General features: G+C 56.4%; 1 protein-coding gene across 1 annotated transcript in view; it reads left to right on the top strand.

Annotated features, from left to right (window-relative positions):
* The first annotated feature begins 1,401 nt into the window (after nucleotides 1–1,401).
* The window catches only part of ADGRA2 (adhesion G protein-coupled receptor A2), a 38,181-nt gene continuing 22,473 nt past the window's right edge, over nucleotides 1,402–17,109 (top strand). The window contains exons 1-2 of the mRNA XM_077144372.1: nucleotides 1,402–1,692; nucleotides 12,762–12,833. Coding sequence (XP_077000487.1) covers nucleotides 1,430–1,692; nucleotides 12,762–12,833 — 335 coding nt within the window. The 5' untranslated portion in view covers nucleotides 1,402–1,429. The remainder of the gene's footprint in view (nucleotides 1,693–12,761; nucleotides 12,834–17,109) is intronic.

The following is a 17,109-nucleotide window of genomic DNA, read 5'->3' as shown; positions in this document are numbered from 1 at the left end:
AGTCCAAGACCCATGGGCAATTTTCAGCCTGCCCGAGACTGCTGGTCCTCTGCCTATGGAAATCCGGTGCCCTCTCTCCCTCTCTCTCACCAACTCACACCACAACTTACATTTGTATCTTAGGAGGCAGGCAGAGCCCCATTTCCATCCCAAGACCCCGGGACCTGGGGTCATGTTCAAAGTCATTCTGCCTAAAAGCGGCAGAGCTGAGCCTGGAATGGGGGTCTCCTGGCTCACAGTGGGTCCTCTTTCCACACCCTGGCACAGACCCCTCCACTTCCCCTCTCATTTTCCCTCGTCCTCACTGCTCCCCAGCCCCAACTCACAAATACCGGGACACTGGGAGGTGGAAAAGGTGAGAGGTCAGATTAAGTACGTCTGCCTGGCCTCTGTCCCTTCCTTGACTGAATGACCTGCACCCCCGCTGGGCGAGACCACCCGCGGCAGGAGGGGAGGAGGTCTGCTGACTTCTGAGTCAGCTTCTGTCCTTTCTGCGGTGACCCCGGGGTGAGCTTGCTGGCAGAAGCAGGGCCGTGTACGAGAGAGCCGCTTCCAGGTTAGCCCATCATTTCAGGAGCTCCTAGAAATGAAATTCCAGTCACCCCAGGGCCGTGAATCAAGTTCAGCCCAAACACAGAGCACCATCTTTCTCTGGCCAGGCCCGCAGGTCAGTGAAAGGCCCAGGTGCCTGGGAGAGCAGGCTGCAAGAGCCAGGGAGAGCTGGTGCAAGGTGATGGGGGTTGGCCTAGAGGTCTGAGAAGAGTCGTGGCCCTAGGGTGGGGAGGGGAGTAGGGAGGGGAGTAGGGGAGGGCAAGAAGGAAGAAGGGAAAGGAAGTCTAGGTTCTGGGTGGGGGTGGGGAGGAGCGGAAGGCAGGGGATCTGGGGAGTCTAGAGCAAGCTCGCGCGGCCCCACTCCGAGGAGAGCGCCAGCCTGGCTGATCATCGGGAGGCGCTAGGGCCTCGCGGACCGGCGAGCCGGCGAGGGGAGGGCGTGGGCCCCGGAGGGCGGGCGGGGGCTGGCGGCGGCGGGAGCGGGGCCGCACGGGGCTGCCTCCATCCATGGCACGGAGCGACGGCGGCGGCGGCAGGAGCGCGGCGCTATCCGCTAGGTCCCAGCCCCGCGCCGCGCCAGCCAGCGGCCCGGGGGTGCCCGACCTGCGCCCGGTCAGAAGTCCGACTCCGAGCCTCGGGCCGCGCCGCGCGGGGCCTGCGGAGCTGCGCTGACAGCTGCGCCCGTGTCCTCCCCGCCGGGGCGCTCGTGGGACATGCCCCCGGGGCGCGGCGGCGGGGACCCCGGGGCTCGCCTCCGCCCAGGGCCCCCTGCGCCGCCCTTGGGTCCCCGCTGAGCGCGTCCCCAGCTCGCTCGGGTGCCCCCAGCCGCCGCGCAGCCGGGCCCCAGCGCTGTCGGTCCCCGCGGGGCGATGGGCTGATGGGCGCCCGGGAAGGCAGGATGCGGGGGGCGCCCGCGCGCCTGCTGCTGCCGCTGCTGCCCTGGCTGCTTCTCCTGGCGCCCGCCACCCTGGGCGCGCCGGGTTGCCCGGTCCCCATCCGCAGCTGCAAGTGCTCGGGGGAGCGGCCCAAGGGACTTGGCAGCGGCGCCCCCAACCCCGCGCGCAAGAGGGTGGTGTGCAGCGGCGGGGACCTCCCGGAGCCTCCGGATCCCGGTCTTCTACCCAACGGCACCGTTACCTTGTGAGTACCCTACCCCGCCGGCCCGGCCGGACCTGGGACGGAGGGACGCTCAGGGACAGACAGACGGTTCCGGGGAAAGGAGCGATCTGGCCGCTTCGGGGACCGTAAGACAGGCCTTAGTCCAGGCGCCGAGAGGAGGGGCTTGGAGAAGCAAGGGAGAGACTAAGGAGCTAGGCGAGTGGAGGATGGAAGGGGCTTCGGGGACTCAGAGGCGTCCCCAAAGGAAAGGACCGCGGGCACCCACTCACCTGTACAGGTGACTCGGAACGCGCGCTGGCGGAATACCCGCGCCCCTTACGTTTCCAGCGTGGGCTGGTGTCTCAGAGTTTGGTGACCCGAGGTGGGGTGGGATGGGAGAAAGTGCAGGACAGATCGACGCCCGCGGCCCGTTGGGCGCTTTGGTGGTCACCACGGCGAACGGGTCCCGGGCCTGACCTATGGGAGTCTCGCGTACCAGGCGAGCCTGATTCCAACAGTGGGAGCAGCACCCCAGACCCCCTACCCCACACCCCGGGCTTGCCACCCCCCCCCAACCCCCCCGCCCCGCTTCCAAATCGTTTCCATAGGGCAGGAGGGAGGGTGGGCTCGCAAAAGCCTTGCCTGGGAGGGCGGGCGCTTAGCGTCTGAAGAGGACCCGGGCTTCCCCGTTCCTACCCATTCCTCTCGGGTCCCCTCATGTCCCCCCGGGTATCCCCCCCGGTACTTCTCCCACTTTCCCCGCCGCGCGCATTTGTGAAATGGGTTCGGTGCTAGCGACTGCATCCCTCCAGCTTCTCGCTCTCCTCTGGAGGTAGCACAAGCTTGGACTCTTGACTGATTTCTTTGCGCAAAGACGGTAAAGGATGAAAGCTGGCTGTGGGGAAGGCGGGTGCGTCCCGGGCCTCCTTCGGCGATCCGGGTTCCCACCAGAGCCAGGCCCTTAGCAAGTGCTCAGGGTTGCTGGCAGTGTGCGCGGCTGCCCCCCAACCCGACCCCAAGCCTCCTCCGTGGGAGTCTGAGGTCCTGAAACCCGCCAGAGAATTAGCGACCCCTCCCCGTCGCAGCGGTTTCCTGAGCTGACCACGTGCTTGGGGGTCCACGTATGCCCTGGAATTGAGGAGAGGGCCCTGGTGGCGGTCCCTTCCTTTCCTGTCCTGGATCCAACCTACAAGCCACTTCCCCTTCCCTGTCCTCCTGACCCCAGTGGCCACCGTTTCCCTAGCGCCCCTTGCCCGGGGTCCAGGCTGGCTCACAGTCTGGCCGATTGTGTCCAGAACAATGCAGCTACGCCTCTGGTTGGGCGAGTTCAGAGGCTGCCTGCTTCCTGACAGGACACGACTGGTCAGCCTCTGACGTTGGCCGCCAGGCCTGCATTTTCCCCAGCTGGGGTATGTGTGTGTGTGTGTGCGCGCGCGCGCGCGCGTGCGTATGTGTGTGTGTGTGTGTGTGTGTGTGCGCGCGCGCTCCGGGCTGGGGGGTGGGGGCGGTGTCTGCTCTCTCCCGCCTCCCTGCAGCTCAGAAAGAGGGCTACAGCTGTCCATTCCAGGTCTCTCCGAGTGTCCACCGGAGTTTAAGGGTCCAGGCAGGCCTGAGCATTCCCCAGCTTACTCATTTCTGGAGGAGAAAACTGCTTGCTGTCTGGAATAATCTGGCTGGTTTCTGTGATCCCAGCTGCACTATGAAAATTCAGCTGCAAAAAAGTGTGTGTATGTGTGTGTGTGTGTGTATGTGCGTACACTCTCCTGTTGTGTTCACACATATGATGCCTCTCCCATGTGTGGGAAGCTGTCTCTCTGTGTGTCTGTTGGGATTAGGGAACCGTAATATACCAAAGGCAGAAGGAAGGGGGAAAAACTACAAAGATGGTTTTGCAGTACAGCTTAGAATGATTTGGCAACTAATGCTTTCCAGCCATGGCTAATTTCTATCAATGCCACTCCAAGCACCAAGTGAGGCCAACACTTGGGGAAACTACATGGTGACAAGGTGGCAGCAAACGTGACTCTTAGCTCACCTTCCCATCGAGGTGGCTGGCTTCAGATACCTTCCCAAGGGCCTTTGTCTCGCTAAGCCTAGCTGGCCATGGGACAGCAGCGAGGCAAGCCAGGGAGGTCCTTCGGAGCACATTGGCCCATCCGCCTGCAATGTGACTGACTCACAGCCGTGGACATATTTCTTAGGCTCTCCCCACCCCATCCCAGACTTCACATAAAAGGGACAGAACCTCAAAGAGCAGGCTCTGCTGGATGGCTCCTAAAGGGAAAGGAACCCAGGTTCCTCTTACCAGCAGAAACTGGACAAGGATTCTTCTCCTGGGACTCAGTCCCTCCAGCACACCCACCCTACTCCAGCAAGCATCCTCAGGGAGGTAGGAAGAGAAGGGCTTCTCTTTTTGTTAGAGAAGGCTAAAGAATGCCATGAAAACCTTCTCATAAATGTTCAGCCTCACACCCCCCAAATTCCTCCTTACTCTCCTCACTTTTTTTTCCATGCAAGTTCTCTCTTAGCTTGTCACCTTGTGCAAACAATAGCTTTTGCATTATTTGTTTTATCCCCTGCCTCACTTTTCTCCAGAATGGAGCATGAACTGCCAGACCCTTCCCACATCACCCTGCTGCAAACCCTGGTGGAAACTGGGGACTCCACCTTGGGAAGCCTCAGAGACCCTGACTCCCAAAATTGTTCAGGCAGAGAAAGTTCTATACAAGGGCCCTGCCTGCAAGGGGCCTACAATCTCTATTCGGGGACCTCCAAGCAGTTCACAGGCAGTTCTGTGAAGAGTCCTGTTTGCCTCACTGTAAAATCCTTCCTTCACCTCCACCCTAATATCTCAACTTCTGCGTTCTGTTTTTATAGACTACATAACCTCCTCTCCCACCCTTTGTTTTTTTTTCTTTAATGGATTTTCATTTGCACTTTTCCAGGAAGCAGAACGCTTGGCTTCCTTCCTGAGCCATCCGTCCCACCCACCCCTACCCGGTCTCATGGCCCAGTCTGCAGGGCGGTCCTGGGATCTCAAACCCCTGTCCAGAGCCGGAGCCTTTATGGACTTTGGCTGAAGGGGGAAGGCCCATTGGTGGGGGGACTTAGGACAGGGAGGGGACTAGGGTGACTCCCACCACCCCCCACCTCTGGGCTACAGCAGATGGGCCTGCTCCCTGGTTCTCAGTGCTGGTTGGGGGTCTGGGAAAAAGGAATTTCAGGAAAAGACTGATAATATATAGCACCAGAGGAAATCCACTTTGAGGACTTCCCAGGACATCTGAGCAGTCCCTACAGCAGATACCAGCCTGGTGTCATAAATTCCTAGAATGTCAGTCCTGGAAGGGGCCTTAAAGAGTCCAACGCCAGATCTTAGAGCTTAGTGAAGTAAGGTTTACTAGAAATCACAGAGCTAGCTGGGCCAGGCTCAGATTCAGCTGGGTAGACCCTCTAAGTACTAGCTTAGCAGCTGAGGGGCTTGGGGGTCACCTGGGTGGACTTGGGACACAGGAGACACAAAAGCTGCTTTTAAAAAACCTGCTTTCTTCCCGGCAGGACCCAGGCCCTTTTGACCTGGGAACATTCCAAGACTGGGTGGGGAGGGGGCAGGCACGGGACAGGTCACTCTGTATTTACCCAGGACAGGCCAACCCAGGGTCTTCTCGACTTCCAGCGTTTCAGGGGTGGGGGCTGGGCTGCCCACCCCAAAGGCTGCCCACAAAGCGGAGAAGGAGCTGTTTGTCACACAGACCTGCCTACCACTGGCTGGGTCCTTTTGCTGTGAGTTAGGCGGGAAGGGCAGTGAGGAAGCTTCACCGCCCCTTTGCTCTCCTCCAGCCTCAGGAAAGTGGTCCTGGAGCCACATATCTTCCCTCCTGCTTCTGGACCACCTCCAGCTCTCTAGACTAGGTGTTCACCTTGGCACACCTCACCCCAGCTGCCAGGGTCCAGCTAGAGAAGTTTGGGGCAAAGTGTGCCAATCTCTGTGCCTGATGGGAGGGGAGAGATGCTGGCTGGAGGGGCGGGCCCGCGCTGGCTTCCCCCACCCCCTTCTCTCCCACCCTCTTTCCCCCATATGGTTCTCATAAGCTCTGGGCTCCGAGACAGCAGCCAGAGGAAGTGGCTGTGTACAGAGAGCTTTTGTGAAGGAGAGGAGGGGGATGGGGGAAAGAGCGGAGAGAAAGAGGGAAAGAAAAGAGGGTAGAAGCCAGAGGCAGAGAAGATGAGAGGAACCCAAGAGACTCCAGCATGCTCCTATACGTCTCAGCTGCACCCCAGGGTGGGCACCCAGACCCCTGCCTGTCTGAGGGAGGTGAGGAAAACCCCAAGTGCCTCCCCCACTCTTCTCACTTGAGAGCTGAAGGCAGCCAGCCCAGATTCCAGGGATTCTTGGGGTTCCCTTCTCCCACCTAAAGGAGAGCACTGGACAACAAGCAGAGCCTCTGAGCTTCGCTGCCACCAAAGAGACCAGAGGCCATCCCTCTAACCGTCAGGGACCTATAAGTCACCCCCCTAGTGAGTCCCGCCTCAGAAAGGGTTCTTTGGCCTGAATTATCCAAAAACGTGTGCAGGAACCCCCGAACCCCAAGGATGGCACTTCCCGTTGGCTACCAGGGACCGGTCACCCCGCAGTGACTGGGGGGGGGGGGCAGGGAGGCAAACTCTAGTCCTCGGGGTGAGTCCTTAAATTTCCCCCAAAGTATCATTTGAGGGAAATCAGTGTAATTTGAACCTGACCATAAATTGACCCTTAAATTGGGGGTCATGTTTTTCAAGGGAGAGAGTGTTTCTAAGTTTATCCCACATGGGACTCATTGGGATAAGAACCCTTTGCTGACGGAGAGATAGTCCCAGCCGCCTCTGCGTGGGTCCCTGGCCTTCCACTCAGGGAGGGGCTGGTCACTGTCCTCGTCCCAGCCCAGAGAGGGGAGGGCCCCCGAATGCCATACAGCCCTGACCGGGGTCCCCCCCCCCCCCGCCCCGGCTCCCCATTGCCTCTGACGCCCCTGAGGCCGAGACTGCCCGCTCCCCACCCCCTTGCTTCAGGACCGGCCAGAGAGCCCAGGGAGGGGAGAGGAGGGAAATGGCCCTGCTCTGAGGGGCTGTTTGTTTTCATTCCCCCAGCCCGCCCGGCCGGCCGGGCCATTCCGTTCTATTTCGAGCTCAGACACTGACAGGACAGAGCGGCCTCCTCCCCTTCCTCCCTCCTCTGGGCCCCCATCCTTCCCAAACTCCAGAACATTCCTTTGCTCTGAGGATTGGGGGTGGGGGGGCGATGGTGGGGTGGGGGGAACCCAGGGAAGCTGTGGCCAACCTCCCAGGCCCCATTCTCTCCGCTCTTGCTTGTGCTTCGGTTTTCCCCTGGGATGGGGAGGGAAGGGGGAGCGAGGGGTGTGCAAGACAGATGGGGCCAGGTGAGGGGCAGGGGAGCCAATCTGTCATGGAGGAGTGTGACTGCAGGAGGGAGTTGCCGCCTGAGCTGGAGGGGCCAGACAGCTCCCAGCTGGAAGGGGAAGGGAAGGTTTGGGAGGCCCCCCTTTCCCCAGGGCTCCCTGCCTTGCTGGGAACTGGGCAGTGAGGCTTCTAGGACTTCTAGGTTTCTGGAGACTCAGTATCCAGGATGGGAAAGGGCATCACATACCAGGCATGGAGGGACCACTCTAGACTCCTCTTTTACTGAAGAGGAAACTGATGCCCAGAGAGGGTACTGGTCTGCCAGAGACCACACAGCGCCCGGTCAGACACCCACCACTGTAACCGAGGCTACAGGAGGTGGAGGGTGGAGATGCCGAGGCAAGGGCAACACGAGGAGGGAGTGAAGGGGCAGGAAATGGGTCAGAGAGAAGCTTCTCTGGCCTCCTGGGAGCTTTTACTTGGGTCCTCAGTTAGCAGGGACCCCAGAGCATTCGGCACCACGCAGATGACAGCCGTACTTTCTGAACCAGAATGCAGACACGTGGTCCTGGAAATCAGGGGTGGGGGCATAAAGCAACACTCCCTCTCTTCACTTGAGATGGGAGCTGACGGAAATATGCTCAATGACTGATGAAAGCTGGAATGGAAGGCCCAACCTCCGACGCCACTCAGCAGCGAGGGTGGGTGTAGGTAGGCTCGCCTCCCAGCAGGCACCCCCAGTCCAGGAGGGACAGAGCCCCCCACAGCACTGCCCTCTGGGGACACAGATCCAGCTCCTCTCCCCGTGCCCACCAGGAAGAAAAGCCCTTCCCTGGGTGAGGCCACATTCTCAACCATGTGACAATGTACCCACGCCCTTCATTAAACATAATAGTTATTACCGGTTGACATGAGGATGGCATTTGGTGGTTATCTAATTAAGATTGATAAATGCTTGATTGTGCAGCTTTTCTGTTGCAGGGGCAGTCATTGTGGTTTAGGTTTTAGGAATCTTTGTGAGCCTTGGGGATGCTCGAAGGCCCTGGGCAATGGGCTCCAGGAAGGGCGGGGAGTTTCAGCCTAGCCTGACGGGGTATGGGCCTCGGGTCTTTTCTGGCATCACCAGCAGCCCACCCTCCGCCCTATCGTGTCTAGCGGCCTTCGCCCCTGCCGAGGTGGCCTTCTCAGATCAGAGTCTCCGAGACTCCAGGATCCGAATTCCTGGAGAGAGGAGACCCTGTGTGTCCAGAGGTGTATTAGGTGCACGTGTTTGTGTGTGTGTTGGAGGTGCCCTGTGTGACTCTTCCTGCACACCTGAGGACCGTTTGGTTCCTGCCTGGCTGTCCCACACCCCTCGTGCTGACTACAGGGCCCTCTCTGAGCTCTCTGGGCTGTATCTGTGGCATTCTCGTGGCGTCCAGAGGCTCCAGCACCTCTCTATAGAGGTCAGCCGCTCCCTCCCTTGGCCGCCAGCCTCATTAGTGGTCACTCTGCTTGCTTCTCTCCCCCCCAAAATAGGACCCCAGCCGAGAGAGAGAGAGAGAGAGAGAGATAGAGAGAGAGAGAGAGAGAGAGAGAGAGTGTTTTGGAATGGACTCCAGGTGCCCCTTCTCCTTGGCCAGATTTCAGACTCTGAATTCCAGGGACTGACTGGCTCCCCTTCCCGTGAGAAGTTTGAAGATGCGGTGGCAGGAGGGGGAAGGAGGGAGGGGAGAGAAAGAAAGTGACGATGTTCAGCTGGGTGAGTCTGAGCTCCGTAGGTTTAGGAGCTAAACCCGGCTTCTTATGTGGTTTAGGGTGAAAGGGAGCTGCGGGCTGAGGTGATGTCCAGAGAGGTTTAAAGAGACTCAGACTGGTGCTGTGTCTGCAGTGGCTGGATGAACTCTGGGGCCGGCTGTTGCCTCCCTCTCTGCCCAGTGTTTGTGGCTGTCCCTGCCCTGCCTTCCTCCCGGGGGACAGCCCAGAGTGATGGGACATGTTTCTTCCCATGGATTAGGTCTCATGGGTGTGTCTTCACCCACCCCCATAGTGGGCCTGCCCTAGCCAGCTTCCTACCTGCTCTTAAGAACCCCAGACCCAAGGGCTTTCTCTGCAGAATCCTTACCCTCCCTCCCTGCCCAGGCCCATATGTGGGATGTCAGGAGAACTGAACTGGCAAGCATGGCTGAAGGCAGTCTCCAGATAATCCAGAAAATTAAGTCGTATCCAGGTATTAAGCCAATTTCCTAAGAACTCTCCAGATTGTTCAGGCCAAAAAAATCCAATTGTGACTATCTGGGGACTCCAGTCGTACAGTGAGCTATCTGAATTCTGTCCAAGAATTGGCAAGGCGGCAAGAAGGGAGCCGACTGGAGAAGGATGGAAACTAGTGGCCCTGCTCCTGTGAGTGTGTTAGAGAGCTTGGGGACAGGCTCTCTGCGGCAAGAAAAATATCTCCTCTCAAGACTTTTAGGACTGGAGTTCTGTGCCAGGCCGGCTAAGCCGGAAGTGTGGGCTGTGGCTAAAGCCCCTGCTCTCCTCTGTTCTCTCCTCCCCAGCACGCACACACACACACAGGCCTTCAGAGAGGTCTTGGCCTGCTCGAGGGCTCAGGGGAGAGGGGGTGGGACGCGTCTGGGAGCTGGCCTGGCAGCCAGACCCAGAGACAGGGAGTTCTGGGCTCATCTCTGCTATCTCAAGGGCTGGACCCTGGGTCTCTGGCTCTGCTCCAGCCCCCCCTACGCACACAGACACACAGAGAGAGACACATAGACACACAGAGAGACATACACACAGACACACAGAGAGACACACACACAGACACACAGAGAGACACACACACAGACACACAGAGACACACAGACACACAGAGACACACACAGACACACAGAGACACACAGAGAGACACACAGACACACAGAGAGACACACACAGACACACAGAGACACACAGAGAGACACACACAGACACACACAGACACACAGAGACACACAGAGACACACAGAGAGACACACAGAGAGACACACACAGACTACCTTGGGTGGCTCTGTATCTCTCAAACAGCCCAGACTTCCTCCTGGGGAGTCGCTGGCTGCAAGGAGGCAGTTTAAGGATGAAAGCTGCATCATCCACGATAGTAGCTGCTGGCCACCCATCGTAGTTATCACTCGCATTCTGGCTGGTCTGAATTGCGAGGGGGTGGAGAAGCAGATTGAAGACTTAGCAGAAAAGAAGAAAAAGGAAAAGATTGGATTAATAATGTTTTATATTAGTTACACGTGAAAAGAGAAGATGCCAGATATAGTGAGCTAAATAAGATCTATTCTAAAATTAATGTAATATTTTTGTTTACCTTTTTAAAATATGGCTGCTAGAAAATGTGAAAGTAACGTGTGACTTGCATTACATTTCTTTCGGCCAGTGCTGGGTGAAAGAATTTGAGGGTACATGGAAGAGTTTAAAGGGTTAAAAGGTGAAAGGCTAAAGAGTGTGGGAAATATGGGGAACCCCTCCCCGCCCCCTCTGGAAAGGGTTCTCAAACTGGGATCCTTCGTTAATAGTTTCGGGGTTTGGGAATTTGAGAATTAAAAAAAATTTTTTTTTTATCTTAGTGATCTTTTAACAATTGTTTTCCATTAAAAAAAAAAAAAAAAAGCTTGTCTTATGAAGAGATGATTTTCAAGGAGAAGGCATTTTCCTAGCGGACAATTTGAGTTTCTAAAGTTTCTCAAACTAGGGTCCTCAGACATCTCCCCAGGGAAATGATGCGCATTTAGGTGCAGGGGCAGTGATATCGGGGAACCCGCTGCTCTCCCTTCTGTAGCTCCGATCCTCTCCCCATATGCCCATCCCATCAGCACTTCCTTTTCCCTCACTCCCAACCCCATGCATGTGGGGACAAGCCCCGGCAGAGACCAGGGTGGAGGTGGGGAGACAAGCACGGACCCCCTTTCTGCGCCCATCCTCCTGACATTTCAGGACCCCTCCCAGACCTCCCTAAGAATGCTGAGGCGGCCTCTCAGCTTCTCAGATGTTTAGTGTCATCTCGGAGCCTCACACTCTGAACGTGTATGAAGGGAGTGCATGGGGAGGGGGTGTTGGGGGGCAGGCCTTGGATTTCCGGGCAGGTAGCACACCACCCCTCGCCCCGGCACCCAGGGCCCAGCACACTGGGGCGCGCCCCCACCCCACCCCAGCCTTACCTGGGCCTAAATGCCACCTCCAGGGCCCCCGGGGGAGCTGGTGAGGTTATGATTTTCCACCACCAGCCACATGGAGCTAGACATGATACAACCGTAACCCGTAAAATGGGAAGGAGGAAGTTCGTAAAGGTTCTGATTTTTCCTATAAAGACTACTGTGATGTGATTTGTGAAATGTCGCGATGATGGTGTGTGAGATGCCTTTGGGAAAATGGGCATTCCCCGCCCCCCACCCCAGCCCCTTGGTGCACTGGTCTGTTCCCCCACAAGCTCTTGAAAATGGAGAAGCTGACTTCCAACGCCTGGGGCTCCTCTTACCACCGGCCCACTCCACTAAGCTTTGGGGCAGATCTCTCTTTTTTTTTTTTTTTTTGCATGGGCAGGCACCGGGAATCAAACTCGGTCTCCCGCATGGCAGGTGAGAACTCTGCCACTGAGCCACCGTGGCACGCCCCAGGTCCTGTCCCCACCTCCCTCCGTCCTGCCCCCTCACGGGCCAGCCCAGGGGCTGCCATCAAGAGAAAGCCCGAGGCCTGTCCTTCTGGCCTTCTCAGGTCAGTTCTCCACCCGAAGAGCAGAGGAAAGAAGGGAAACCTTTGGGTTTCAACCCAGGGCAGGCAAAAGCTTGAGCTGAGAAGCGCGGTCAAGCTTTTGAATCACTAATTCACTGGAGGGAGGATGCCTTTGGCCTCCTGGAACTCCCTGGAGCACCCCCTCCTCCCAGCGGGGAGCCTGGCGGAGAAAGGCTGAGTGGGTGGGTGGAGACACTCTGTCTGCTTGGGGCCTCTCTCCTCCACCCTTAAGGTCAAATGAATAAATAAACAGAACTCTGGGGGTGCTGAGGCCTGGGCTTGGCCAGCTTGGCCAGGCAAGGGGACAGTGCTCGAGCCTCTGCTTGGAGATCTTCAAGGGCTGGGGGTGGACACCTCCTGGGGAGGCCCTCAGCTCCCAGGAGAGAGTGTTGGAGCACTTCAAGGAAGGGCAGCTCCTCTCGTCTGCCCCAGGCCTGTGGGATTCCTGGCCCATCTGAAGCAGAGCCCAGACACACGACTGTCCTCAAGGGACCCATCTTTCCCTCCCCTTTATGCTTGGGGGATCAGGCTGAGGGCTTACGCGGGGACAGGATGGTGGGGGGGTACGGTGGCGTTTGCCCTGTGGATCCATGGTGGAAGGAGCTGGGTGTCTGTGTGTGTGCGTGTGTGTGTGTGTGCGTGTGCATTGCGTGTCACTCCCTGCTGCACACGGAGCCTCAAATCAGGGCCGGGCCATGGGGTCCTCCGGGCAGGTGAAATGTCTAGCTTGGGGGTCAGTGGGTTGACCAGTCAGCCTGAGTCGCTGAGTGGCTCCTCCTTGCGGTCTCCTGGAGCAGAGTGTGGGGACTTTGCACAACCCCAGGGGGCACCATGAGCCGGGAACGCAGCACAGGCGACGGGAACGCGGCACGGGCGGCGGTGGTGCCGAACCCAGCTCCTCACTCCCGCTGCACGCTTCGGCTGGTGACGGCGTCTTCTGTCTGCTCTCCCCGTCCCCTCAGACTCCTGAGCAACAACCGGATCACGGGTCTCCGGAACGGATCCTTCTTGGGACTGTCTCTGCTAGAGAAGTTGTAAGTCCTTGGGCAAGGCGGAGCCATAGGGGGTGGGAGGTGGATGGAACCGATGGGTCAGAGTGTCCCTCTCCCTCCCGAGCCCGCTGGGACCCTTGACCAAAGGACCGCGAGCAGAGGACAGGGAAGGGCTGGTCTCAGACCCAGAGACCTGCCCCTTTGCCGGTAGAGTCGGAGACGAGCGGGAAACCTGGCCTGGGCAGGGGTGGGGCTAAGGGAAGCTCATTAACACTCTTTAATGGGCAATTAGCTGGGAGGACCGAGCCCCTTAGATGGCCTGAAGCTGCCTTCTCCTCCCAGCTGGAGGCCAGCATGAAAAGGCTACCTTGTGTAAGGCCTGGGAAGGCTTAGTGTGGTTGAAGCCACTTTCCTAAGAACAAATCAATAAACAATGCGCCGGGAGGGCAGAGCCCTTGGCTGCATGGGAAAAAGCTGGCTGTGTCGGGGTCTCCCCCCTGGTTTGGGGCTCCTAAGAGCAGGCTGGCCCTGGACATAGAAGGACAAGGGGCAAGGGGCCTTGCTGGCTTGCAGACACTCACTGCCTCCCTGTCCTTGGGTTTGGGGACCCCCTGAGGGTGGGTGGGGGGCAGCTATGGGAAAGGTTAATGAGGAGGATCTGGCGGTGGTGGTGTGTTGTTAGGGAAGTGAAGGAAATCCAGGAGCCCCACCTCTCAGCCCCCATCACGGAAGGCTTGGGGAGAGGTGGGACCAGCCCTGGGCTGCAGGCACAGGACCGGACACAGCAATTTGGGGGGCTGAAAAATGAGGGGGTCGGATCAATTCGTCTCCAACTTTCCAGTTCAGTTGGTGTGTTCCAGGAGTCACTGCCTGTGCAATGGTTCTGAGTCCTTGTTTCCCAAACAAAAGAGACCTGGGGCTCCCAACTCTCCTGGAGACCGAATTTTGTTTTCCCAGCCCCATCCCCCACTCCCGCCCCACCCCTGCCTCCTAGCTCTACTCCTGTCCTCTGGCCAGCCCCACTTCCTCCAGCAAGGCCCCTGCCTCCTTCTAGTTCGATGCAAGGGGGGATTCAAGAGAATGAGACCTGAACTCTGTTCTCAGGGAACCAGAGAGTACGATCTAGTAGGGACCCGGCTGGCAGGCTGGAGACCACCGCAAACAGCGCCATATATATTTGAGTTAAGTAGGTGGGGATTTCCATAAGGGTCCAAGGAGGGAGAACAGAGGCTGAAGTGTGAAGAGAGGGCGGTGTCCACTTCACAGGGTGTCCAGATCTTTAACCATCACGAACTCAGAAGGTAACCTCTCTTACACCCATTTCACAGTGGAAGGAAACGTCCTCACCCAGTTCCTCTGAGGCCGAGGCCCTGATTTAAGCTTATCAGCCTGGGGGGATGGGAGGAAGCCAGATCCGCATTTAGGGCAGATTCTGAGTGATCTGGGGCGGGCTGGGGTTGGGGGCCTGGGACGTAGACTGTAGGGTGTGCTCCTGGCGCCATGACGGTGCCCCTCTCACGTCTGCTCAAAGACACAGTGGTCCCGACCAGGGGAACGGGTTACCACCAAGCTGCTATTGAAATGTCTCCTTGGGTGCCAAGAAGGAGGGAACCTTTTATCTTCCCGCAAGCAGTTAAGTACCAGGCGCTCTGATGCCTGCCCTCAGCCCAGACTTGGTCTTAGAAAGCCAAAGCGCAGCAAACCAGAGGCTCCTTCCAGGGAGCTTCTGCAGGAAGGCAAACCGCAGCTCCCTCTCCAAGCCCTTTGCCCTGCTCTGCCAGGATCCGTCACCGCTCACGGTGACTCTTCCTTCTCCTTCGCACGAGCCAGCACTGCTCTGAGCCTCTGGCGGTCCCTCTGACATGGAGACAGCATGGGACTACATGCCGAGATGTGCAGTAGGGGAAGGGCACTGGGCGTGAGAAAGGGCACCAGCGTGAGAATTCAAAATCCTGAGTTCGAGCCTCTGCTTTGTCACAAATCATTCTGTTCATTCATTCTATAAATATTGATTAAATCCCCTCTAAGTGCTAGGCTCTGCTCTCAGCGCTGGATGTGCGGGAGTGAACAAATTCTGAGTGCTGGCCCTCGGGGAATTTACCTTCCACTGATGGGACTCAGAAAATAGAAAGAAGTGTTGCAAAGAAAAACGGAGCAAGGCGAGGGGGGTAGAAAGTGAGGGGGAAGAGGGGATACAAGAGATGAGGTGTAAGAGATGAAGTTAGAGAGATGCAGGGACAGTGCCAGGTTTGGGGCCTCACCTTCCTCGTGTATAAAAGAGAGGGGTGGAGTGGATGATTTGGAAGGGGCCTTCCAGACTAAAATGTCCTGGGACACGGATGATATCCACGGATATTTTGCGGGAAGGAGAAGATCAGGGAGCCAGATAATGAGGGTGGGCTTTCTAGAGGAGGGGAGACCTGCTGGGCAGAAGAGGTGCTGGGCTCAGCGGGATCCCACCTGGGAGCTAGAGGCGCCCAGAGGGTCTCTAATCTGGCCGATCACCAACCCATCCCAGAGGTGGGGAGAGGACTTTTAAATAATACAGCTCCTGGGTACCACTCCTAGAGATTCTAACCCGTCAGGTCAGATGGGGCCTGGGAATTTTCTGCATGGGATGCAAGAGATTCTCATGCTTTTCCAAGGTTGGGAACCAGTGGGCCAGATGACCTCTAGACTGTGGGCCTATTCATCCCAAGGCACTGTGGCCTCGCATGTACTTGGTGCTCAGGAAACACTGCTCTCTCTGTCCTGACAGCTCAGCTGTCTAGACTTGGGCAGCTGTGAGGCCATGGCAACTTCACACCCCTCGGTCTTTAAGCAGCAAGGCCTGTGGGAGGGTTGGGACCCAGTCTAAGAACTGAAATGTTAGGGCTCTGCTACTACAAGAAAATGCCCGCCATTGTCTCTTTATTTTTTAATGTTTTATTTTGAAATCCTTTCAGCACTGTTGCAAAAATAATACCACCTTCATACAGAGAACTCCAACATGCCCCCAACCGGATACCAACTTTTAATATTTTGCTGCATTTACTATATTGTTTCATTTATCTATCGATTGATCTATCTATCTATCGATCTATCTATCTTTCTATTTATTTATATATTTTTCAAACATTTCAGAGCAGGTTGTATGCATCATGCTCCTTGCCCACTTCACACCTCTACATACGTTTCCTGAGAACAAGGATATTCACATATGTAACCACCTCAAGGACAGTTATCAAGTTCGAAAAAATTGACATTGATGTAAAGCTTACCGTATATACTCCAATTTTTTCATATGTTCGAAAAATGTCTTTTTGGGCATTTTCTCTTTGTTCATTCCTGGGTGGTGTATTGCCTTTAGTTGTTACTATCTCTTTAATCTCTCTCTCTCTCTCTCTCCTTTTTAAGTTGTGGAACCATTTATACAACATGAACTTTCCCATCTCAACCCCTGCCAGCTGTTGGATTCAGCAGGATTAATCACACTCAGTGCGGTGCTACCCTCACCCCCATCCGTTAGCAGCACTTTCCCATCATCCCAAACAGAAACCCTGTGCCCATTATGCGTTACTGCCCTCCCCGCCTCCCCTCCCCTGGTAACCTGTACTCTACTTTCCATCCTTATGAAGTTGCATTTTCTAGCTATTTCACCCAAGTGGAATCCCACAATATCTGTCCCTCTGTGTCTGAGTTTAATTCACTCAACATAATGTCTTCACAGTGCATCCATGGAGCAGCATGCATGCATGCATCAGAATCTCACTTCTCTCCAGAGCTCAACTATATCCCACTTTATGTGTACACCACACTCTGTTTATCCATTCATCTGGTGATGGACCCTAGGGTGGCTCCACCCGCTGGCCGCTAGGGTGTATGCCTAGAACTGGGATTGTGCATCAGATGTTTGTTGCATGCCTAGCTTCCCGGGGCACCATCAAACTGCTTTCCACACAGCTGCACCATCTCACGTTCCCACCAACAGTGTATTAAGGTTCCCGTTTTTCTCGCATCCTCGCTAGCACTTGTTACTTCCCGCTTTTTAAATAATGGCCGTTCTAGTGGGTGTGAAGTGGGACCGCGCGGTGGCTTTGATTTACATTTCCCAACGGCCAACGATATTGAGCAGTCTGGTGTTCATTGACTCTCTGTACATCCTTTTTGGGGAAATGGCTATTCAAATCCTTTGATGGTTTTCATAGTGAACTTTTTAGAAACCTTTCTCATTTCCTTCTGTGCCTATTTTTCCAATATTTTCTTTGTCGTTCTCATGGGGCTTAAATTTAATGTCCTAAATATAATACTCTCTTTTGATCTGATACCAAATTAACTT

Source organism: Tamandua tetradactyla, chromosome 26, assembly GCF_023851605.1.
Source record: "Tamandua tetradactyla isolate mTamTet1 chromosome 26, mTamTet1.pri, whole genome shotgun sequence".
NCBI classification, from domain to species: Eukaryota; Metazoa; Chordata; class Mammalia; order Pilosa; family Myrmecophagidae; genus Tamandua; species Tamandua tetradactyla.
This window is presented reverse-complemented; position numbering and strand designations above follow the sequence as displayed.